Raw genomic sequence first — 27,171 nt, forward strand, 5'->3', positions numbered from 1 at the left:
ATAAATAAATACTGAACGCATAAAGAAAAACAAATATACTTCTCTTTCTATTTGTTTTAATGCGCTAAAAATAATTAATTTGACAAATTAAAGGTTTTAAATGTGCACGTGTTCAACGGTGAACTTTAACCTTTTGTCTCAGACACGGTTTTAATTAAACGCAATCAAATCGAAAGCATTCTATTTTAAAAAAACGACCAGTTGTAAGGAAATACAAAACTAATGATATTTTAAAACGTTTTATATAAAAGGAATGAGAAATAAAACAAACGCGTCATGGTTTGACCTTTGACGTCACTGATTCAAACCCACATGGTCGCAGTTTTAACATGCGTCCAACTCACAGCGGCACCATGACTAAATTAAAGAATAAAAAAAGAAATATAGAGGAGAATGAAGACGACCAGGTATGATTTGATGTTATATTGATATAGTGTTGTTTTAAAGCAGTCAGACAGTAGTTGTATATAACGCGTTATATGATAACACGCGTGTTTATGTAGCGCGAGGTTAAATTGCAGCGTTCTGACTGAAATAGATAGAGAATAATAATACAATTTGCAATAATAATACATTTAATAATGACTAGGCCTACATATAGACACTTCACGGAATACGTTTAACGCTTTCTCTTGTAGTTTGTCTACCCTGTTTACTGCTTATACTTTCTGCCTACGGTGTAATGTTTTATGTTATATGATATAACAGTAGTATATTATTATAAGTTTGGAAGCACATGACTGAATATATATTTCTCATGTCATTGAAAACCTTTTTGATCCATGTATGATTTTCATTACAAAAGTAAAATTAGGTATATTTGTGTAGGGTTATGCAGTAATGAGTTTGCATTTGTGATGGTCTGCTGATACTTTCATACTTACACTGAAACTTTTATATGTTTTTTTCTCAGCTGCCCATCTTTGATAAGGATGGCGGGAAAGATGTTCATCTAGATGATGGTGATGAAGATCAGGCTGATCTGTCAGACAGTGAAGAGAGCGTCTTCTCCGGGCTTGAAGAATCAGGCAGTGACAGTGATGATGAAGATGAGGAGGATGATGATGAGGAAGAGGAGGACGGTGATGAAGAAAAGAGCTCTGATGTCGGGGAAGATAAAGCCGCCAGCGGTGATGGAGACGATCGGCTGTCTGCCAAAGATGTGACCAAACCTCAGGTAATATTATGAAGCAGCATGTTGACATGGAAAATGTGTTTTTTCTGGTGCCCTGCAATTTAAAGTTGCATCTCTGTTGCCTTTAAAGAGCTGAAATCCACCCTAAACTCAACTAAACACCAAAAGCAAGATATTATGCGTTTTCCCTTTTAAAGTCTATGATCGTCTTCATGCACAATATTGTGCTGATAGACAACAGTCGAGATATCAAGAAAATATTTGTCTCGTTTTCCCATAATGTATTAAATTATTGTTATTATTATTATTATCAAATTTCCCACCCAAGTTTCACGTTAACATCACAGCATATATTCGGCACATCGCCAACACGCTCATAAAATAAGGATTAGGATACTCCTCACTGTAAACGTTTTAAAAACAGACTACAAAACTACAGCCCACGTCAATATTGAATTGCAATGTGATAAACCTATATTCACAAAACAGCATCCTTTCTTGAACAGTTGTTTGAACATGCTGAAAACAGCATCGTAGTTCTTCCACATTTCATTTTCTTTGCATATTACATTAACATAAAACATTGACGATAGGCCTAATAATAATCGTACGACAACACAATAACATTGTTAATATTCTTGTTATTTTATAATAATAATATATAGCTAATAGCAGCCTATAATAGGTCCACACAATCAGACAATGATAAACAAAGCAGATTAATTTCAAACACTAACATAACAAACAACAATTTGTTTAACACTAAATATTGCACATGAACTGGGCCGTTCAGATTACTTGTTAAAGTGCGATGAATAAATACCTTATGCCAGCAGACAATGTCTGTAAAGATTTGTGTTTTGAGACTCAGGCCTTGTTTACACCTGGAATTAAGATGCGTTTTGGTCGATCGGATCACAAGTAGACGAGGGAGACACTTTCCCGTTTACTCCTGGTGTTTAATCCGCCTCTTTTGTCCACTTTCAACAATCTGTCCTGTTCTGTCTATAGGCGGGTAAATATATGGGTTTCTTCAGATCTTTCAATACAATGGACAAAATAAACTCACGCAATTTACATATGAACGCAACCAGAGATGACGGAAAAACATACGGAGAGCATCAGTTTTCGTTTCTGCTCTGACAGCTGAAGACCAGCCGAATGCAGTGAGAGTGTGTTAGAAATCAGGAATGGTGGAAGAACATTGTGCTTGGTATGTTTTTCGTCTTCAAACCAAACTTGGGTCTCCAGCCGACAAAATTTAAATCTCGTCTGGCTAGAGCTCTTCCCATAATGTTCACGTCTTTTGTGGCTGTTTGAACACATTCGATCACATGACACTACGAAAGCAATCCAGTCGAATGAGTTTTCGACAACCTTTGGAAGCGGTCGAAAGTGGACAAGCTCAAAGCGTTTTAGACCCCGTTTACAGCTGTCTTTAGCATCGTCCACTTGTGATCCGATCGACCAAAACACATCTTAATAGCCGGTGTGAACGGGTCCTCCCTCACCGGCACCATCACCTTCTTCTGCAGTTGCAGATTGCCTGTGTGATATCCTCGGGCTCGCCTTTTGCGTCCTTTTCACATGTAAGTTTAAAATATTCTAACTGAGCTCTCAGCAAAAGTTTTTCAGTGCGACGGTTATGTTACAACACATCACATTCTCATTTCCATGCCGTCAAGCTTGTCACGAGACGTGTGGTCGTAAGAGTGATGTATGACTGATGTATGACTGATGTAGGCCTTTTGGTTTTATTTGATTTCAGTCCATATATATATATATTAGGGCTGTCAAACGATTAATCGCGATTAATCCAAAATAAAAGTTTGTTTTTACATAATATATGTGTGTACGGTGTATAATTATTTTCTATATATAAATACACATACATGCATGTATATATTTAAGAAATATTTGCATGTATATACTGTTTATATATATTTATATTATATATATAATTTATATTATATATAAATATTTTATATATAAATAACACATTTTTCTTAAATATATATGCATGTGTGTGTATTTATATATAGAAAATAATTATACTCCATACACACACATATATTATGTAAACACAAACTTTTATTTTGGATGCGATTAATCGTTTGACAGCCCTAATATATATATACTTGTTACCAGTTTTAAAGGAATAGTTCCCCAAAAAATGAAAATTATTGGCTGCACTTTATTTTACAGTACTTGCACTTGTGGACTTGCAGTTTACTTGCATAAGAAAGTACTGGGTAATATAAAGTAACTACATAGGTTTAGGTCTAGGTTCAGGGTTAGTACCTAGATATTACCCAGTTATTGTAATAACTATAAAGTACACAGTATGTACATGGGGAACATGACTGTAAAATAAAGTGCTACCAGATCATTTTCATTTTTGGGAGAACTATTGCTTTAAATACTTTTATATTTATCATGTTAGTTTATCAGTGGAGTTCTAGAAACTCAGACAGGGATCCAGAGTCTGTCAGATTTACATGTGGATCCCAAAAACATTAAAGAGTTCAGTGCAGAAAACAGAGGAATATTATGGTGACTGTAGGCGTTAGTTGCATGATCTGTTTCGATCAGACATGGTGTGGCATGACAGTCTAGGAACCTCTAGTTTTCTGTGCTTTACTGCGTTTGCAGCTCTTATACAGATGGGATTTCCATTAGAACTGTATTTGTTATTGCCAAATGTATTGCATTCAGCTGACTTTCTGTCATATGGAGTGTCACATTTCCAGACAGTGTTGTGGAATATAGTGCAGCGACTCCAAAGAATATTTGGACACTTCAGTCAGACAAATGTCTGCATGTCATTGCATTGTGTAACGCGATATCAAAGCAGCTTGCTTAAAAACACGCTAATATTTGCATTTATTCATTTAGCAGATGCTTTTATCTAAATATTTAAAAAGCAATTAATTATAAGGAGGCGAGAACACGAGAAGTGCTAAAAATACAACATTTCAAACATCGTCTAGAACTTTGGTTCTGAATTTTTGTTTGACGTCGAGGCCTTCTTTGTCCATGACAATATTCAAAGCCCTCAATGTAAACCAAGATATTTCTAGCTGTTATTTTTTGCTTCTGAAAAGCAGCTGTTATTACAGCGAAGTAATTATGAATTCATTTACATTGAAATACTGAATGTATTTCAAGGTTCACATTTTTAATGACCCATCAATTTACATATCATTTCCAGTTTTCTGTGATTAAAGGATGCTTTTATTATGCAGAAATAGCTATTACTGTCTTATAAAATATTTTTAAAAATATCATATCCATTATACCATTTTCCAAGACTTTTCCAGGTCATGAAATCACCTTCAAATCCACTATTCTGGGTTTCCAAGACTGAGGAAACAAATTAAAATCCGAAATGAATTTTTTTTTTTTTTTTAAGCTATTTTGGGTTATTTAAAAAATTGTTTTGTCAATTTTCTGGTCTACAGGCTAGACAATGAAGGATAATAAAATAATAATAAAAAAAAATAGTTCAAGCATATAGAGATTGATTAATTTATTTAGTTAGTTAATTAGTTGTTTTATTTATCTAAGTCAAGTGCTCACAGAAGACATTTCTAAAAACGTAAATTATTTTATAAAATAACTTTTTTTTGGATTTGATAAAACATAGTGTTGTGAAAATTAAGAAGAATGTATTGTGCAACTCTGTAGATGTCGGACGTGAGATAAAGAAAAGCGAAGTCAGCTTTGAGAAAAGATCTTGCTGCTTTTGAGCTCAGATACTGACACTTGATTTGATGCTTTATTTTCTAATGCAATGACATTGAAACATTTTTAATTGTCCAAATATTTTTGGGCTGCTGTATATCTTTCAGTTCCACCTCTGATCCTCACTCTCTAGCGCCCCCTAATGCTGCATCACTGATAGTGTGAATGCCAGCTCTTCACCAACCTGTGCTTCTGCATCAGTGGACGAAGAGAAGGACGTAGATTGTCAAACTGTCATTCGGTGTGCATTGATCTGGAGTCATGGACAGAGAAACATGTGATCTTGGTAAATGGCAGGTGTCTGGCACAGAAGAAAGTCAATATTTATCTGTAGCAGTGAAAATGCTGCCTCAGTCCGCTGGTGAACTCAACAGCTGTCAATCACGATGACATCACTCCCCTAGAGAACTCGAGTTTCATGCTATGCATTATAAATAACACGTTTTTGTGAAATCAGCGTCTCAAAACGTTAAAACATTGCTGGTGTGCATCGTCAGTTAAAGGACATGTGTTCTAGATCATGTTTTGTTACGGTTACAAAGCTCAGAAACTACAAAGTTAAAAAAAGAAATGTCAGTTACAAATCTACCAGCAACCTTGTCGACTGTATGTTCTGTCTTACATTTTAGTTTGGGAGATTGATTACAGCAGTCAGAAGAGAGAGTGTTTTAAATTTGCCTTCACTCCTTCAGCCATTGTATTAGAAGAACACGATTAGTTTTGGTCACACTTTATTTTAAGGTGTCATTGTTACAATGTAATTATACATTTAAGTACTGAGTAATAATAATTAACAACATGTACTTACTATAGGGTAAGGGTAGGATTAGGATTTGGTTGAGGGTTAATTGCATGTAATTATGCATAATTTACTGTATTTACTATGGTAAGTACATGTAACATATGTAACAAGGACACTGTAAAATAGTGTTACCTTAGTTTTTTATGAATAGGTTATATTGAGTAAATGTTAAGTGGTGTTCATGTTGTTAGTATGTTATTGTTGTTGTTTTAAATTCAGTGGGTTTTTTTTTCCAGTATCTCGTTTACCATAGTATTATGTGTATCCGCAATTTATCAGCCATCGGCCCTGCCATATCACATACTGACCAATGCAGAACTTGTATCAGATATCAATATCAGTGTTTTTACACTATATATATATATATATGAATATTATATATTATACAGGGTGGGCCATTTATATGGATACACCGTAATAACATGGGAATGGTTGGTGATATTAAAGTCCTGTTTGTGGCACATTAGTATATGTGAGGGGGCAAACTCCTCAAGATGGGTGGTGACCATGGTGGCCATTTAGAAGTCCACAAACAGGACTTTAATATCACCAACCATTCCCATGTTATTACGGTGTATCCATATAAATGGCCCACCCTGTACTTGTACACTACTGGTCTAAAGTTTGGAAACATTAATGTTTTTGAAAGTAGTCTCTTAATCTCACCAAGGCTGCATTTATTTGATCAAAAATACAGTAAAAACAGTAATACTGTGAAATATTATTACAGTTTAAATGAACTGGTTTCTGTTGTAATATATTTTTAAATATAGTTTATTCCTGTGATGCAAAGCTGAATTTTTCACATCATTACTTCAGTCTTCAGTCACATGATCCTTCAGAAATCATTCTAAGATAATTTCTTATTATCATCAATGTTGAAAACAGTTTTAGCTGCTTGGGGTGTGTAAGATTTAAAAAACAATAAAAAAAACTTTAATTTATCAAAGGCACATTAAAGTGATAAAGACAGTAAAGACATTTTTGAAATGAATAAGAAATGAATTTTCAAGAAAAGTTATATTTATAATAGTGGTGGGCCGTTATCGGCGTTAACGCGCTGCGTTAACGCGAGACTCTTATCGCGCGATAAAAAAAATATCGCCGTTAATCTATTCTCCAAGTTGGGTTGGGAGCTGGCTCAAGCTACACAAGCTATGATGACGCAATCTACCCGCGGCCGCGAGGAACACCCGGCTACAACGCATCATATTCATCGTCATCTTAAGTAAACACGGCTGAAAGTGAAAGCTGGTGTAAAAGATCCGTGCAACATCCATTATTTGGACTTGGTTCGGATTTAAGCCGTCCAACGTAGACTGTGTGGGGTAACAGTTCGGTAAGTTAACACACGACTAATCCGTTCTAGCAGCTACCACCTCAAATTCAAAACGAAACATATCACTGAATACCAGCGCGCGCGTATTATTCCCAATATATCTTAGTGAGTGGTGTAGCACATAATCTCTTTTTATTAAAAGCGCCCGATTTTAAGAATCGTTGTTGTGTTTCTTTTTAACTGAAAAGACATCAGTTAGACAATATTCTAATTTTAAATTTGGGGTTTCATAAGCTCCAAGCCATAATAAACATTAGACCTACTTAAGTCTCTGCAGCTAGTGTACTTACATTTTATTTATCGGCAAAATTATGTTGTATACTTACAGTTTTGCACAATATATGTTCTCAGAACTACATACACCCTTTCAAAAAATAAAAAAAAAAATAAAAAATTACATTTAGCAATTGTTTAGCAGGGTCTGTGTAACCTGTTCTGAAATGGTTTTATTATAATATCGTTATCGCAAGAGGCTGCAATGTATATCACAATATGGATTTTAGGCCATATCGCCCATCCCTAATTGATAGCCTATAGTAGTTGATAATAACATAGGCCTACCTAATGTTGCCTACGGACGGTAACAGTACAGTAGTAACCTTTTACAGTCTATGAGTAGAACAGCTTTCTCAAGCAGTTTGTGATGCATTTTGGAAACAGGAGATGAGCCCCTGGTCTAATGCGCCACCTGGCTTGAGAAACCCGTTCTCAAAGACTTACTTTTTAGTCATTATTTGGGTAGCACACATATTCTGAATGCCTTCGGCAGAATTCAAATGAGCCATTTTAATCTAGATTAATCTAGATTAATTTCAAAATTAATCTAGATTAATCTAGATTAAAAAAATTAATCTATGCCCACCTCTAATTTATAATGAATTCAGTTCTTTTGACTTTCTATTAATCAAAGAATCCTGGAAAAAACACTTTCCTCAAGTATTAAGCAGCACAACTGTGCTTAACATTAATAATAAAATAAATGTTTCTTGAGAACCAAATCAGCATATTAGAACATATGTGTGTATATCAAGTATATGTAAAATTGTATTTATTATTTATTTATTGGGCTTTTCCCCTTTATTTTTATAGAATAATCACTATTTTTATAGAGCAATCAATGTTGATGGGAAAGTGAGACCCGAACCTAAACCCACGCGAGCCAACAGCTCTTATACGTCTTGTGCCAAAACTAACTTTCTAAAATGATTTACAAACATTATTCAGTGTCCATTGGCAAGACTGTTAGTGCAGGCCCAGAAAGAGCTAATGCATCTGTAAAGGTGGCCAAGTGTTCATGCTTAACAGCCCTTGCTGATGATGCTGGTCTTATGGTCCATCACTGGTGTATATTAGGCCTCTTCACATGTGAGCAGCATTTCTTCCTGCTCTCATTCGTCAGGATCAGCAGTGTGAGCTTCAGAGCCAAAGTGTTGCGCACCAGCGGATGTGTCTGACATTACCGCGGGACACGATCAAATTCGCAGCTTTGAAATCTCTGTCTGGCGTTGCAGCGGAGGCCGTGGGACGTATTGTTCCTGTCTCAACTTTTTAATCCGCTCCCCCAGCTTGTGTTTTTTTCCCTGCGCTCTTTTGTTGAGGGTCTTCTGAGAGATGGATCAAGACTCTGACTGATGCACACCAGGCAGAAGTTAACGCGGCTGCCGGAGACGTTACGATTCCTGCGAGATTTCCTGCAGCCGTGTGTCTGATTCACGCTCGCATCGGGACGGGGAGGGAAAGACCAGAGGGGCTCATCTTACCATCAAACTCGCTCTTTCTCTAACGCACGCCCACACACAGCACGCGTTGCAGACACGGCTGGTCCGCTTCCATCGCTGACACACGTGACGGGCCAGACGGGACACTTTAATTGAGTAGCCACGGTCTTAATTAAGTATCAGCGCGAATGTTGATGAGTGGCGTCGGATTGTTCCATCCGTAACTCACTCACTCTATAACTCAACCACAGTTCAGAGGAAGCAAACGAAATAATGAGCGACTCGAGGCCTTCGGAGCGGAACCCGGGACAGTCCGCCAACACACATTAAAAACACGTTATTGTGCAAACGTTGGTGTGCGGCGTTACACACACTGAATGTGTGCGTGCAGGTTCGAAACGGATGCGAGATGCGGTCCAAAAGCCTGTCAGTGTGTTCGTTTCTTTGTCTGATTCATGCATTCATTGGAATAATATTACAATACGTTGCTTAAGCAATATATTTTAATAATTGTAATAATGCACAAATATTGTAGAATCCAGTCAAATATATATATTTATGTTGGTTAATATATTGCTTTAACACAACCGTTGTAAACTATTATATATGTATAGCCTAAATATTATAATATGACTTTATTTTTTGATCAAAAATACAGTAAACCAGAAATATTGTGACATATTACAATTTTATATAATGGTTTTCTATCTGAATATATATTAAAATGTAATTTATTCCTGTGATCAATTTTCAGCATCATTACTCGTCGTCTTCAATGACTCATGATCCTTCAGAAATCAGTCTAATATGATGACTTGAGAAATATTTTTGATTCTCAATGTTAAGAACAGTTCATATTTTTTGTTGAAACCCTGATACTTTTTTTCCCAAGGATTTTTTATACAGAAATCTTTTGTACTGAATAGAACAAAACTATATAGAAATTTGCTGTCACTTTTGATCAATTTAATGTGTCCTTCCTAGCTGAATAAAAGCAACTAAAAGTATATATAAGATGAAATATAATGAAATAAGTATTCATTTCTTTTAATATATAATGTAATATAGTTTGTGTGTGTGTAAGAGTGTGTTCGGTTTTTTGTAACTTTGGAGTCTCGAGCGCTCGTCGTCATGCTTTTGGTCTGCAACATCTTCAGCCCACATGGGTTTTGCGGTTGCTCTGGCGTTAGGCCACGGGCCGCCAGACGTCCTGAAGAGCTTGTTTTTAATCTGAATCCACACCGTGAGCTCTACTCGAACATCATCTGGTCAAATCATCTGTCAAAAGCTGATTTCTCTGCCCCCACATCCTTCTTTTATTACCGGACTCTTGCAGTAAGTAACTAGTGTGTTCATTTCACGTGTGAAGGATCCCTGTACATGTTTGGCAAAATGTGCCTGGGTGATGTATAGCTAAATAATGTTATATTTTTGATCATTTTCAGCTTTATCTCTTCCTGTGATTGTTACGAAAGGGCCTGAAAAGACGACTTTTTTTAATTGTATGTTTTACTTATTTTTTACTTATTTCAACTATTGCTAATTAGATTCAGAATTTAAAAAAGTAAAATCTTGTTAACGCACGTTTTCAAAATATTTTACTAAATTAATAACTAAATGTGCACATGCAAGACTATTGGATAGTTTAATTTAAATGTTATATTACCCAGTAAATATATATATATATATATATGAAAATAAACACTAACGTTGTAAGAGTTGCGTTTTTGAAAGAAGTCTCTTCTGCTCACCAAGGCTGCATTTATTTGATCAAAAATACAGTAAAAACAGTAAAATTGTGAAATAGTATTACAATTTAAAACAACTGTTTTCTATGTAAATATATTGTAAAATGTCGTTTTATTCCTGTGATGAAAAGCTGAATTTTCAGCATCATTACTCCAGTCTTCAGTGTCACATGATCCTTCAGAAATCATTCTAATATGATGATTTGCTGCTCAAGAAACATATATTATTATTAATCAGTGATGAAAACAGTTGTGCTGCTGCTTCATATTTTTGTGGAAACCGTGATATATTTTTATTCAGGATTCTTTGATGAGTAGAAAGTTCAAAAGATCAGCATTTATTTGAAATGGAAATCATTATATATGTCTTTACTGCAAAATTTCATCAATTTAATTTTAGGAATGCATGATATATCGGCCACCATATCGGCATCGGATGATTATATTATAGCCGATAAATAATGAATTTGCTTGAAATATGATTGGAATCACTTCAAAAAGGAAAATACAGTTCAGTGCAACATGTGCAGTGCAAAATCTGTAGGCTACATACAACTATAATGAGAACATTATAATGATGAGACTTTTGTTTTTGTTATCAGGCTCTCAAAAATTATACACATTTGGATTTAGATTTATCAGCCAAATGGCCAATATATCGCTTATGGGCTTTCAAATATAAAGAATTATTGGTTATCGGACAATTTTTGTATCGATGTATCCCTGATTTAATGCGACGTTCGTCTGTTATAGGACAATTTAGTTTGAATAAACGAGCAGACACTGATTAGCTATTTGATCGCCTAAATTAAAAAAAATAAAATTAATATTTGTGTAGTGTTCAATGTTGTTATCGATAGAGATACGCGGATGGGGTATTATTTAATCCGCAACCGCATCACAAAACTCATCATCCGCATCAACGTTTTTTGACCAAATTTCAAAGCCGCACCCGCCCGCCATCCGCCGATTGTTTTGCGGTCTATGGACGATGCAATGCTCTGCTGATGCGAGCCGCAAGAAAGCCCTTGTCTGTTCTAGAAAGGATGCAGCAAAGATATTTAATGCTAATGCATGAGGCATAGGCCAATTTTTGCATTTGTTTTTAATGATTAAGCACAATGCGCTGCACATACTAGTTGCACACCATTGCTACGCTGAATTTCATTCATTTACGATGAGATGCGCTCTAGTTCACAATGCAATGCAAGTGAACGCGGCGCACCGGCGCCTCCATGTCACGGTTATTATATTGTCATTTGCTTTTTATTTATTAAATACATGCAATTGGTTGATGAAACATTTATTAAAATTAAGATACAATTTGTACAAAACGAAAATCGCTTTAAAGAAAGGCTTTCTACAAAGAAAAACTTAATGAAGTGGTAAAAATCATGTCTGACGATTTACAAAACAAAACTTGCGTTGGTACTTGGCAAAGAATACAGTTGGAAACGATATATTATTAACGAAATATATATATTATTACTGACCCCAAACTTTTGAATGGTATATGAAAAAAGAATACATGAAAACTTTTGAGTGTATGTTTTGAGTGTTTTTCATTGCATGAACACAGGGAAGAATAAGATTGAATCATTTTCATTTATACATCTATATAACAAAGCATAGTCATAAACTCATTTGTACATGCATATACAGTATTCTTACTGAAACACTCAAATTTATTGCAAAATTACTTCCATGATCACTTTCAGGGGGTGCATGTGAGTCTCTGAATTAGTTCATGGTTTGAATTGATTTGTGAACAAACTTCAGTGGTGTTTGTTAAAATCAGAGAAAACATCTGTTTTAATGCTTTTATACTCAATGCAAGGAAGAATCAACTGGCACAATGAAACAGAAGTCCTCATGATATTCACAATTTTGAATTGGCAGCAAATTCACTGTGAATTTTCGATATGGCTGCTTATCCTAACAGGTCACGTCCTGATTTGGCCTGCGGTTTAATGACTCAGAACAACCGGTGTCATTCCCCCAACTCTTCCTCTCCTAAACTCTGTTTCAGCTTGTTTTTAGATCTTCAGGGCTAGCGGAAAAATGGGCCGTCCCCCGGGCTGCACGAGGCATTCAGGAACGCAGGGCTCGAGCGTCTTGATGTGGATTTAACTGGGCTTCAGGGAGGAAGTGTTTCACTTAGCTCTGCAGTCCAAGAGATAGCGGGACGTTAAGGAGCCGTAAATCAGCACAGGTTGCTCACCTGCCCCATCTCGGGCTCGAGGGAGACGCGGCGGCTCAAAGCTGCTCTTCCTCTCGACCCTGTTAGGAGATGTTCAGTCCGTTTGGCCTTCTCGTGACTGATGGGCTGTGGTAAATAACATGCGGTACTGGGAGCTTTCATCCCGATGTCCCGGCGTCTCGGCCAGGATGTGAGGTTCTGGTGACTGCTTTTCAACGGCACACGTGTAAATCACCCACAGGAAGTTTGTGCGCGAACTGAAATAAACCGCATATCTGAAGCATGTAGACTGTCATGCTGCCGTAAAAAACAGGGTCTTTGGGAAATGCTGTACTGAAGTGTGTTTTTCTACAACAGCATGAAATGAGTGTTTTAAAAACGTTTTTGCACAATTTTTGCATTTGTTTTTAATGATTAAGCACAATGCGCTGCACATACTAGTTGCACACCATTGCTTTGCCAATAACTAGTGCTTGTTACAGTATGTTACATTAGTTAGTTACACGAGTACAGCGTAAATATGCACATAAAAACATGTACTTTCTATATAATTTAGGTTAGAGTTAGGGTTTGGTTTAGGGTTAGCTTAAACAGTAGAGCGTTGGCGCTTGCAACGCCAAGGTCATGGGTTCAATTCCCAGGGAAAGCAAGAACTCATAATGTAAATGTGTACCTTGAAATGTAAGTCGCTTTGGATAAAAGCGTCTGCTAAATGCATAAATGTTAATGTAAATACCATAGTAAGTACATGTAAGATGTGTTACAGGGACACTATAAAATAGTGTTTCTTTGCACTGCTACTAGTTACAGACCTAGTACTTTTTTTCTGTTTGTTTTTTGTTTTTAATAATTACATTTTTTCTTGTTTTTAGTGCAAATTTTTCTTGATTCTTGATCAGTAATATTTACATGTAAATTAGTGTAATACCATTTTTTAAATTTAAAATCTGCCTAAAGTAAAGAGAGTACAACAAATACTACCATTTAGTGTATAAATATATTAATATCAGTAAGATACAGTTAACAGTTATTGATTAAAGTAATGATTTTCATCTTGATCATTAGATTTTGTCAGATTAAAATGGTCAATAAAATAGTTTTCACATTTTTCACATTACAAATGTGAATTTACTTTAGTTAGTATGGGGAAGAAAAAAAACTTGACTGGGGTGAACAAAATATGGGATTTTCTTTTATATACTTAGTTTTTAAAGTCAATTTTATAGAAAACATGTATAAATTAAGTATTTTATTTATAGTCCTGTTTATAGAAAACAATTGTTCGTATTTGAGTACATAAGCTAAGGTTTCGGTAACAACTAACGTGGTTTAATTTTTTCTACAGAGTTCTGGCCAAAATTTAAAGGAAAAGAAGAAGAAGAAGAAGAAAGCCGCTGGGAAGGAGAGTGGAGAAGAGCGTGTTGTGTCCGACAGAGACAGCGGCCTCAAGGTTTCCTCACAGGTGGACGAGTACGAGCACGACACGTCCGATGAGGAGGTAAGAATCTGTCTGTCATCTGCAGCCCAGGACAAGAACAATCATCCAAAAAAAACTCTTTCTGATTTGGTTTGATAGCTATTTTTCCATAGCTTTCTGTGATCTATAGAAAACACTGCCCTATAAAAATGTACCATGGTAAATGCATTTTATACTAAAATAACAAAGTTAAAGCTTTGGTGCTGTGATATTGGCCATTACAGCCATTTAAATTTAAAATGAAACCAATATTCTGAATGTTTTTACACTGTTTGCAAGAGATAATTAGTAATAATAATATAATTTTTGTGGGAACTATGGGAAAACTATGGGTTTGTGGGAAACACTTTTTTGTTGAAAAGTGGGTGTATTGAAACTTTTTTTGTTATTCTTCTTGGCATGGAAATAAACAGTTTTTGATTTATTTTTTATATATATATTTTAATATATTTTAAAGTAGGGATGCACAATATATCAGCCACCATATCGGTATCGGCCGATATATGTACATTTTTAATGTTTTCGTTATCGGCACAATAAGAACATTTGACCGATATATTAAAGCCAATGAATAAGTTATTAATTCCTTCAGCTGAGACACTTCAGATGCGCACTGTTCAACATGATATTTTTGAATTGCTTGAAATATGATTGGAATCACTTTAAAAAGGAAAATACATTCAAAGGCAACATGTGCAGCGCAAGTCCGTCATATAGACTACATAATATTATAATGAGAACGTCATTATAATTGAGTGTTTGGGACATGGCTTTGAGACTTTTGTTTTTGGAATCAGGTTCTTAAATTATATACAAATTTGGATTTAGATTTATCGGCCAATATATCGGTTATCAGCTTTCAAATTTAAAGGGGGGGTGAAATGCTATTTCATGCATACTGAGTTTTTTACACTGGTAAAGAGTTGGATTCCCATGCTAAACATGGACAAAGTTTCAAAAACTAAGTTGTACGTTTGAAGGAGTATTTTTGTTCCAAAAATACTCCTTCCGGTTTGTCACAAGTTTCGGAAAGTTTTTTTCGAGTATGGCTCTGTCTTACGTAAGATAGGGCGGAATTTCCTTATATGGGTCCTAAGGGCACTTCTCCGGTAAGATCGCGGCCGCGCGCGCACTCGCAGACTAGAGCAAGAGAGTGAAAGCAGTTCGCCATCAAAGCGCCCTGCCCGGCTTTTGGGAAGTCAATGTCACCAAAGAAGTGTGTTTTTGGTTGCCAGGGCAAGACAACCCTGCACAGATTCCCAAAGAACCCGGCGTTAAGGCACCAGTGGATGGAGTTTGTTTTCCTGAGCATAAACGGAGTTGTGTAACTGTTAGACTGTTTGTTCCCTGCATTTCGACGATGATTGTTTTATAAACAAAGCCCAGATCGTCTAATGCTTAAGGATCGAGCAGTCGCAATGATAAAGGTTCGCGGTCGTGCGTTGGAACCGGACGGTGAGTAACTGTTGAACAAATAATGTCTCTGTGTGTTGTCACTAGCTCGGTGCGTTAGCACAGCTAAGCTTCGCCCACACGGCCCGCCCCCAGCCGCTCGTTTTTTTCCGGAAAGACTCGGTACACCCTATCTTTCTTTGATTAATATAATAAAACAAAAGACTTTTTGGAGATATGAAGGATGCAATATTACTCTATAGGTACTCAAGATTAACAGGAGATTGAGTGAAAATGAGCATTTCACCCCCCCTTTAAAGAATTATTGGTATCGGGCAAAATTTTCATAACTGTGCATTCCTATTTTAAAGGAGAAATATTTAAGATTCTGCATTATTGAAGCATAAGATGCTCTTTGGATCCTCTCACATCGTACATGATCATCGGGTTTTTAGATGTTTCAATGCAACTTTTCACTCAAATTGTTTTGCGACTTATAACATCAATTGCAATCAACAAAGATGTTGTATTCAAATAGAAAAGAATGCAAAACTGAAGCATTTTCACTAGTGCTCTCAGACTGTTGGACCACAATCCCTTTCAGGTGACGGAAAATCCATGGAAGAGTGTTTGCGCTCAACTCTTATTTCCATTAATAAATTGCATTTTCCAGTTCAGCGAGTCTGGATATCACCAGTGTGTCCAGGTGTTGTTGGTGCACCTGCATCTGTTGCGATGTGTCCTTTGCATGCTGTCCTCCTATCATTTGTTTCCAGATGGCCATTTGACTTTCAACTCTTTTGACTTTTATTTGGATGCATAACAAATGTATAATTTGACTACTTTAGGGGATTTTGGAGTCTTTGTGAGCACACTGTGTGAAATACCATCATCTTCGCAGAAACCGAAATGGCGGGAAAATGTCCAGTTTTGCCTTTCTTGTGTTATCACATTTAGATTTAGATTTATTTAGATATTATTGTCTGGTTAATGACAGCTGATGGCAAAGTTATAGTGTAAACTTTAGTCTAAAGTTGAAGCAGCATGACATGATACTGAATAACTGCTGAATGACAAGCAGGATAAAGATGATTTCAGGAAGAAAAATATAATTCTCAATTTAAATATAGCAGCGGCTCTTTGTGCAACGTTTGCACAGGCATGATTACTTCATTGTTCCGTGGAGGGGAATATGGTTAGTTGTGTAATATTTCATGTAAAGGAAAAAGATTTTTGTCCTGTTCCTTGGGCTGGAAGTGTCTGAACCGCAGTATTTGATATGTTCCCTTACGCCTGTAAGACGTTACCGCATTTCTGTAATGTCTCTGTTGGCTTTTTCTAAGGGAGACCGTGAAGCATCTCTGCAGTAAGGAGCTCTGTAACGTCTCATATTTACATCTAGGACCATTAAAGAATTCCTTTTCAGCTCTTTAATTTACATGCATCATTGAAAACCGTTGAACCTTGGCACGATGCGGTCTGGATAATTTGCCAGGCCGTACAACCTAAACACAGCAGCCATCCAAAACTGTTCTTGGCAATCTGCTTCCGACCAGGAATGTTTTGCAGAAGTGTTATTGTTCTTGGGTAGATACCCGATTTGACTTTTTAATGCCCCCCTTCGTAGTCGTTCAGAACGCATCAGAAACGATGAGTGCTGTCATTATCTAGTTTGCAAAAGTACTTACATTTTTTACATTTCCGCTGTCTTTGGAGGCTTTCTCTAGTTCCTTTAGTTTAATGACAACCTTAAATCAAAGTTGAGCTTATTTACTTTCTTCGTACATGTCTTTTTGTGTTATCGTGGAGCGTTTATCAGTTATTGTAAAGAACTAAAAAGATTTATGGTTTCATATGTTTTCATATTTTGACTAAAGTATCTTTTGAATGAAGTCAATATTTTGTCATGCAATATTTATTTTAGTCCATTTTTACCCTTTAGCTGTTTTATAGTTTGTCAACAAAAAGCACTTTCATTTTGCAATAATCTGCAATCTTTACAAAAGTGGTCAAACCGTAACATACCAAATTATTACCAAATATTTAAAAGTTCTTAAAATTCAAAAGCATTAATAAACATTAAATTCTCATAATTTCTTCAACAGTATGTTTTTTTTTTTTTTTTCATGACAATTAAAATAGTATTTTTTGCATGTTCAGCGAACATTTTCATCAGTAAATTTATCACTAGCTATGTTTCCACATATTCTTTTAATTTTGGGATATCGCAAAAAAAAACAAGCTGGATAGAAATGCCAAGATGCACATAAAAAATGTTTGCTCAGTTGAGGAGGATTTTTTAAAAATCCGACACGAAGATAAGCCTATGCGCGTATACCTTAATGGAAGCACATTTACCGCATAAATTGCATTCTCAAACATCAGGATGTGGGAAAAAAGAGCCATAGTGGCTCCTCTATTTGCACCAAACTTGATATTTTGCACCTGTTTCACAGGAAATTACGATTTTGTTCTCTTGAGCACTTGGGATGGAAACTGTGCTTTATTCGCAAATGTTTTAATGCGATATTCCAATTTTCTGCTTAAGTTAAATTCACAAGTTTGTATGGAAGCAGAGCTACTGTCGTGCTGAATGTAATCTTAAAGCTGCTTTGAAATTATAATCATTGTGAAAATTGCTATACAAAACAACTTGTCGCATCATGATGTGCCAATCATTTTTAATTTTGATGCCATTGGACTATTAGCACACTAAAACGCTGTCCGTATGGTGAAATCCTCTCTGCAAAGTTGACTTAAATGCAGTTCTAGAACTTCATCCTCTGTAAATCACTGCAGCTAAAAACATCAAAGCTAAATCGAGATGAACATACTAGTCAACATCCATGATCAATAGAAATAATCAACTAGTTGTCCAAAAACTATGTTCTATTATCCCGGACCTTTCTCTTATCCCACTAGAAAAAGTAGACATTATTTCCCACTGCACTGTTCTGCATCAGATATGAATGCATTGCTAGCACAGTTTCTTGTCTTAAACACGGTGGCTTCTCTATTATAATTTGTCCTCTTTTTCTCATTTTGTGCTCAGTTCGGTAGTCTCACATGGAGATGTGAAGGTGTGAATCTCATTAGCTTGTCAGTCTTGTCTTTTACCCCTCAGGCATCCCTCTTTGAAGGAGTTTGTGGGCCTGATCTCAGCGGTGTTGTCATGCATCTCTGCGTGCGCCTCACAGATCGGCGGTGGTCCCGCGGCCATTTGGCGTACGCTAAATTAGCCCCCCCCTTGTCTGGGGACGGCAGATTGGGTTGCCTCTCCGTCCCTTCGCTGCTCTCAACACAAGTTGTCTACAAATAAAACTCCAGACTTCTAAATCCCCTGTTTTTCATCCTCATGTCCCCCCTTTGTAATAAAGGGCTATTTCCTGTTAGCCGAGTGGAGAGGGAATACGCGAGAGTGCAGCGTCTGTCCGAGACCGAGCCGGCAGGAAGGGGCTTTTCCCCCGCAATGGCTTTTCCATGTGCTCTTTGAGATGAATGAAGACACATTGTGGAATTAAGGGGAAAAGGGGCTCTGGCTCCCGGCCGCAGCTTCAGCTTCCTGCCGGCCAACAGCTACCGCTCTCAAAGACTGAGACCTGCACAGTAGCCTAGAAAGATGTGTGTGTGTGTTTTAAGTTTGCAACTGGCGGTAAAGTGAGTAATTTGATGGGAGATTTGTGATTTAAATCCAGATTGACCTGTATAGTGACGTCATTCAACCTGATGTTCTTTTAATTTTTCTGATCATGCATGAACCGGATTGGTTCGTTAGTTTGGTATCGACACATGACTGTTTTGGGTTCAGCATTAGGTTTGAAACTTTAAAATGAACACTCAAAGAGTTTAATTAAATCTGTTTTAATTTGTTGAGTCTGACTAATAGGTTGACTAATGTGTTTATCTGGATGTTGTTCTAGCTTTAATATTTTAGCAGGAGTGATTTGAAAGAGATGAACTACTTGAACTACATCTAAAAGCGGTGAACAACAATAGGTGTCTGTGTTGATGCATCCCACATGAAGTTGAGTTTTAAATATCTATCCATCCATGTCTGTGATATAAACTACAATTTTTGCAGCGACTCCATCCATCCGTCCATCTCCATACAAAATTACATCCATCTATCTGTCTGTCTTTCAAAAGAATATTTGTGAAGATTTGTTTGTGAAAAGAATTTTAATTGTACGTTACTTTCAAATTGAAAATGCAATTCTGCATCCACTTTGTAATTTTTTTTTAAATAAAATGTAAAAGTCATTCTCAATTCAACTGAATGTCGTACAACCCTACTTTTGATATTAGTATATTAATTAGATATTTGTAATAATCATAGTGCTAAATTTGCCTTTTCAGAAAGCCAGTTTGCACTGTGCGCGCACGTCCCATAGAGGGCGCTGTTTCCGCTGTCTGCCCGGCAGGCACACGGCTGAAATCTTATTTCCAGTGTGCGGTAAGCCATGGATGAGTGATTCTCTTTTGAGGTTTTTCAGAATGGCCCTCTCTCCGGGCTCTAACGTAAAGCTCTAGTGACAGGTAGCGGATCGAGGTCACGTCTGCTAATCACATCGACTGACTGATTCCAGATTCCGGTCCAGTGACCCACTGAGGGGCTGTCATGAGCGCAGGAAACTTTACATCCTCTGCAACTATGTAGAATCAAGCACGTTTAAAAACTTTTTCTGACCTCAGTGGTTGCGTGGCAACTGTTTTGTTTTAATTGGGAGGTTTTATTTAGGGCCGGATATATTTGCATATGTGGTTGGATTTATAATGCGAGACTCTTGCTGTAGCTGAAGGACATGGGTGAGCATTTGATGGATCTAGTTAGCGATTTCCTCCAGTCCCAAATGATGTCAGAGTAATTACATGTTCAGGAGGTTTTGCGGTGTAGAGAGTTTCTTCAGGTGGTCAAATCTCACTCAGGAAGGTAAGGACTGGCTTTGTCATTTCCACCCGGAGATTTGAGAAAGTTTTCGGCCCACGCTGTCTGAAGAAAAGAGCCCTGTTTGCTTTCCCCTACAAAGTAAAACAAACACAACCTGTAATGCCGAGTGGTCAGGTGTCCAGATTGCTCGAGAGTTAAGAGGGAACCCAGCCTTCCCCTCCGGGGATCTGTGCCACCCACTCCTCGGAAAACCGAGACACGGAGCACATATCTCGAGGTGAATTTTATTTGCTTTGCTCTCTAAATTTTGGTAATCCCAAAGTTTAATTTCATGATTGGGCCCATTTCCAAACGCTTGCCTGATGAGTTCCAGATGGGATCTCAAATGATTGCGGTCAATCTGATGGCAGGGAAAAAAAGCTTGAATTTTAGCAGTTCTGGGCTCTTAGAGGGTAATTTAGGGAAGAAACCCCATTTCCCAACCCCATCCTTACTAGGATTGACAGCCTTTCCATGTATCGCTGGATCTATAAGTTGCAGCACAGCATGATTACGACCCAATGCTGCTCAGTTGGGGGGAAACGGTTTACCTTTCCCGATGTTACTTTCGTTCCCTTTTCTCTTTCCATTGGAGGTTTCCACTTTGATGGGTTTAAGTTCTCTTTTATATTATTTTAGAAATTGAAACTTTTGAAGAAATTAACCCTGAATCTATTTTATAGTATCCAAAGAAAACTTCAAAAACCATATGTAGTTGCTCTTTTAAAGTATTTCAACTGGCCATGATGAAAATAGCCAAGGAAGCTGGTGTTGCGTTAAAATGCCAATTAACCAACCAATCCCAATTTGATGGACACTGAAGTGTTTCAAGACACTCGGTGGAGGAAGAGATTTTCATCTGAGGCCATCATTACCGCTTTCCCCTCGTCACCGAATACTGTATCCTCAGCTTGAATGTACATTTGGAGATTGGCGCTGTCCACAGGTTTCTGTCCTGGATGCCTAAAAGTAATCAAAGCCGTCAACGCGCTTCTCTTGTACGATGTTTCTTTCACAAAGTTCGCCATTCCAAGCGGACGTGGAGGGGGGGGGAGGTCCTGGCTCTCCGTTCCAGCAGCAAATTCACATCAATTTATGAAACAGGAACCAGGGTTTGTGTCCATTCATCCTTGGCAGACCAACACCATTTGAAGCCTGAACTCAGCACAACCTTTGACCCTCAGCGTTCTGCAGAGCATTCGGCATCTCTTACTGCTTCTATGCCTTGGTCTGCTTGCCATACGCCAAGTGAAATGAGAACCCTGCTTGGTGCACTTTCCCATCATTCACTTTCCTTGCTTGCTTTCTACCATAACAGCTTTCAAAATGAACCCACAAAGCAAAAAGGTTACTTAAAACGATTTCCGAGACTTATACGACAAGTAGTATTTCCAGTAGGGCTGCACGATTAACCAAAATAAAACTGATCGTGATATTGCTTAGTGTCATCGAATCGTAAAGTCTTCAGTTTAATTAAATGAATGTATGCGCTGCGTGTTTCAGGGTAAAGTGCGGCATTGCGTTTCGCTGGTGTTTGCAGAATCCCAGAGCGGCTCGTTTCCGCATCATGTGCCAAGCGTCTTCCTATACTTGTAATGAGAAGCGCTTATCAATAAAAGAAAACCTTTAAAGACTGCCAAATCAAAATAAAAATCTGATGGTTAGGGTTAAATGTAAAATAAAAATATTTTTTCTAAAATACTCTTTTACAGTGAAATATTACAATAGTAATTTATTATTTTGCCTGGATTTATACATTATTATTATTATTATCATTATTATTATTATTATTATTATTAAATAGAAATTGATATCCATTATTATTGCAATAATTATTATTATTTTATTGCCATATCGATATATGATTGTGCGGACCTACAAATAAGCACAGCAAACCTGGAATTTTTTTTAATTATATTTTACATCACAGTCACAATTTTTGTCCGAAAAATCACAATTTCATTAATTTACATTTGTTTCCCCCCAAATTGTGCATGCCTAATTTCTGAGTACCATTTTCACCAAAACGTCCTTAATGGAAGTCAACGTCTATAGTGTTGGAAGTACAGTGCATTAGCTCGTCCCATAGACCTTTGAACTTTTCCAGTGTCTGTGCCTTGTTGGCCCGAGGTGTTGTCTTGCACCCTGCTCCTATTCTGCTCTCAAATCTTGTTAAAAGCAGCGCCGGCGTCTGTTGTTCATGTAGTTTCTATGCTTCTCTTTGTCTTTCCCCCCAGCACGCCATTGGGTTCAGCGTTTCAGGGAAGAGAATGATTAATATGTTTTGTGCTTCAGCAGACACGGGCATGGATTTTTACAAAAACGTCTGCACTATTAAAATACAAAGAGCGGTTTTGTTCTCCCGGATCCATTGGATCGAGCCGCTCTTTAGATTTATCAAATTAGACTCGAGTGAATGTGGGTGGTGTTCTGTTGCACATGCAATACAGCAAGGTAAAGGGGGGATTTAAGGGCTGTATCCCATCGGGAGCCATTGGTCCCCACACAGTCCTCACACCCACGCCGTACCTTCCAGATCAGAGTCAGGCCAATAATTCCTCCCTCTGGCAGGAGTCAAGCAAACGTGTAAGCTATTTGGAGCCGTAAACTGAACGAATGTATTCCTGTGTGTGTTTGAGAGGGGAGAAGCGGCTCAAAGCCACTACCTAGAGCAGAGGATTGCGCAATAACTTAGGTTTTATCATATTTCTCTATTTTATTATTGATTAATTCATATTGGTACATATTTATAAATTATTTTTGGGCTTTTTGTCACTATGTACAGTGGAAATAGGACTGGAATTGATAGGGAAAAGATGCGAGTCTAGTAGGAGATTAAAGTGAGTTTGCATGAAAAATGAGTGAAGTGTTATCAAAATATTTTAGAATAAGGTTAGAATTATTGCACTCCAATTCGAATCTGCTCCGACTATATGACGTGCACGTGTTCGCTGAACTCGGAGAAGTTAAAAGTAGACTCGCTTGCTGTTAGGATAATCCTTTATGAGAAATGAAAATACTTGCCAGAATTTGTAACAACTAATTCAATAATTAAATAACAATTGTAATTAAATAACGCGCGCCTCTGACAGTAGGGCAAGGTTTGTGATTTAATTTGAAGCGATAAATGTAAAGCACGTCTCATGTTTAAGACAACTTGGATTGTGCACTTACTCTCTGTGCTTCGTTATTTCCCAGATTTCTTCGCAACACCAAAGTATATCGATATAAAGGATATTGTGCTGTCCTTGGGTGGAAACTCAAAGTTTAAAATTACGTTCCGCACAGAGAGAAGTTCCGCACTTGTAGTGGTTAAAACAACACTGTAATCGTACGGTATCAGTATGTATGTAATCGTATGCGTGCCATACCAAAAGTTTCAGTATGAATACGTGTACCGTTACACCCCTATGTGTAAAGAGTTTTAAGTACATGCTCAGTCTTGAACTTTGCTTATAACTTTTGGAAAGTTTGTAATGTTGTGATTCACCTCGTAGTTGGTTAGCGCTTGTAACTCTTAAAGCAACACTAAAGAACTTTTTTGACCTTAAAATAATGTTTCCAAAATCGTATCAGTGGTTCATCAAGTCGTAACAGGGTGAACGGCACACCTGCATTCGCTTTGCAGCCCTATATCTGCTATAACCGCACTATGCAAGTTTGCCAGATCGGGTCGCGTTTCTGTAGTTCGAATGAGACATAAGAAACTACAAATTTGACTTGCTTTACGGCAAGCGTTGCAATAGTCATTATTTTGATTTTCTTCGTTTCTGATGTTGCAATGCATCACACTTTCATAAAATCATGCAACATACTCCTACCTTGTTTGTGGACATCGTTAATTCCAAAGCCGGTGCTGGATAAACAGCGAGCGTGCGTGCGACAGTAGGCTACGGGCGGCGAAATTATTTACGACAGAGGTAATGAACAATTCCACTTACAACCTGTAGGGGGACCGAAGAGGAAAAGTTCTTTAGTGTTGCTTTAACACAGACCTTTTTTTTTAAATCCCATTGGGAAAAAAATAAATGTGTAAAATACTCCTTGACTGAAAGAAAAAGTGGGCTGGCACTGTTCTCAATTGAGCTTAATTTGCACTGAACCCATAATATTGTTTTAATGTTAGTAACTAGCTACCTGAAGGTAACCATCGCCCTCTTTAGTACTGAAATTGTTGCTGCCACAGTGATATGAGAATGCCAGTTCAGTTTTTTTCTTTTTTTTTTTTCTTCAAATGCACCATTAGTGTAGAGTATGTTTCTGGCCATAGTGTTGTAAGTTGTCAGAGAATAGATGAAAATGATATCGATCAGCAAACGCGCAGCACTCCTCCGGGCTGTTGTCCAAAAACTCTGGGATGGATTGAAACGTCTCGGTTGTCTTCTGAGGATGAAGTGATTTCCAAAGTGTTCTTGTCCAAGGACACAAAGGTCTTCTTTCAGCCCAGCGCGCTCCGCTGAAATCAATAGGCTGATAAAATTGACAGATCGCCGGTAAATTATGTGGAATCTTGGCCTGACACGCCGCTGTCAGCAGGAAATTTCTTTTTAATAGTCTATTTAAGGAGAAGCGGGGATGTGTTTTTCTTAGTCAGAGGGGAATGTTGATCCAGAGGGCCGGGGGTGGAGGGTCAGACGGGGAGGAGGCGCTCGGATAAATCGCGTGCCGGTCAGACGGAGCAAACGGGACCCCAGGCTGCGGTCTCTTGCAGGTGTGTGGAGGTGGGGGGTAGGCGTTGGAAAGCTGGCCTTTTTTTCCCTCCTTCTTCTTCGAGAGCAGCCAAAGTAGCCACCTGTCGTTCCACAGTTTTTAGGACTTCCTTTTCATCCGGTCTTCAGCACAACTCCCAGTTGGCCCAGCATGCATCCTGCCAGAAGACCTGATTGAAACCAACTGCCAGCGGGGGCTGCCTCAGTCTCTGTGAGGACGTGAATGGAGATATGGAGAACGCATGCACTTGAATGTTTACCTCAGATACAGGAAGGAGACGAGCTAGACTTCATTTGAAAATCCCACGCTCAAAACCTAGTTGGCTGCCTACATTGTACTGACAGCATCCTAAACAAAACATCGCAAGAGATTGATTTGGATCGCTCTACGTAGGCAGTAACCTTGTGATTCACAACAAAAAACAAATGTATGGTACAGTACACTAATCACTCTTAAAAAGAAAAAAAAAATATCGGCATGTATGGCAGGGCTATTACCGTTTGTAATTGTAAAAACATTTTCATTTTTTGAAATAAATAAAATATCAAAAGAACAAGGCAAGTTGCAAAAGTTGCAATGCAACATATCTCATTTTCTTTTTGATGTATTTCTTTGATTCTCTCATTATTTGCTCACGCATATGACTTCTTTTTTTGTGAGTTTTCTGTAAAAATAAAAGCTTGATGGTTAAAAATGAAGAAATTAAGAATCCATAAATATTAAGTAATTTTACAGTTGTACTGTAAAAAAGTATGATGATGATGATGATGATGATAATAATAATAATAATAATAATAATAATAATAATAATACATATTAAAATAGAAAAAACACAAGCATTTTATAATATTTTATGTAGTAGTAGTAATCATCATTATTTTTAACAATAATTATTAAAAAAAAATTATCATTATTTTATAGTCATATTGATATCACAATTTTATTTCAACATTTTAAATCTTTGAGAAATCTTTGTTACGCAGAAGAAGAGAAAAGTCCTACATGTTGGAAATGATATTAGGATGAGTGACTGATGACTGGATGTTTATATTTGTGTGAACGATTCCTTTACAGTAAATGATGCCTTAACATGCTCCCTATGTAGGCAACACACTAGGTTTTGGAACAGAGCTTGTATCTCTTATTTTAGAGGCATTTTTTCCACGTTGTGTTAAAGGTATTTGATGCATGTTTTTGTACAACGAAGGTGGAAAAATAACTAAAGGAAAAAAAGAGATATGGCCCGTTACCACCTCCGCGTTCAGCGTCTCTCCTCTGTTTCTGACGTAGATGTCTTCAGTCAGACTTTCTCCAGGCTTGTCCTCAAATTTTAAAACCAAAATATGCTTTTGCAGCCATAACTGCTCATCATAACTTGTAGGACAGTGGAAGGAAAAAAACACTCAGTGGGATGTTTCGGTTAATGATATAAAGGAAAAGTCAAGCGCTTCGCTCTTGTGGCTTTGATTCGATGGCTTTCTCTTCTGTTATACGACCAGAGTCGTCGTGCAGGAAAAGCTTCAGGGCCTCATTAGATATTTAATTTTCAATAAATAATGACTTTCTGAATGATGTACCGGATGCTCCAGGTGGGAAACCCATTTGAAACCTACGTTGCCAGAACGCAAACTTTCCACATGCGTCCTCCAAGGTTAAAGCCCTGTGTGCGAAGATCTGCAGATTATTTATTTATTGGGGCGGTGTGGTGCAGGAAGTTTTTTTTTTTTTTTTTTTTTTTTTGCCGTAAGTAATGAGCGCTTGACCTTTTGACGACCTCCTTTGCGGTTTCGCTATATTAGAAATAATGACGGGATTTGTTTTTATGGCCTTTGGTGCTGTATTAGGAGTTGGGATATTAAAAGTGTGCTCTGCAGAACTGTCAGGTGAAGGGGATCCGTTCTTCCGGCCGACAGCATGGCACCGTCCTCGCCGGGTGAAGCGCTCTGATGCTGAACAGACGAGAACCGTGCAGCTGTCAT

The 27,171-nt window shown here is 37.4% G+C and overlaps 1 protein-coding gene across 1 annotated transcript in view; it reads left to right on the forward strand.

Annotated features, from left to right (window-relative positions):
- The first annotated feature begins 266 nt into the window (after nucleotides 1-266).
- The window catches only part of bop1 (BOP1 ribosomal biogenesis factor), a 78,503-nt gene continuing 51,598 nt past the window's right edge, over nucleotides 267-27,171 (forward strand). Inside the window, exons 1-3 of the mRNA XM_079879716.1 lie at nucleotides 267-407; nucleotides 914-1,177; nucleotides 14,032-14,184. Coding sequence (XP_079735842.1) covers nucleotides 330-407; nucleotides 914-1,177; nucleotides 14,032-14,184 — 495 coding nt within the window. The 5' untranslated portion in view covers nucleotides 267-329. The remainder of the gene's footprint in view (nucleotides 408-913; nucleotides 1,178-14,031; nucleotides 14,185-27,171) is intronic.

Source organism: Squalius cephalus (genome assembly GCF_949319135.1).
Source record: "Squalius cephalus genome assembly, chromosome: 8".
In the NCBI taxonomy this organism is placed as follows: Eukaryota; Metazoa; Chordata; class Actinopteri; order Cypriniformes; family Leuciscidae; genus Squalius; species Squalius cephalus.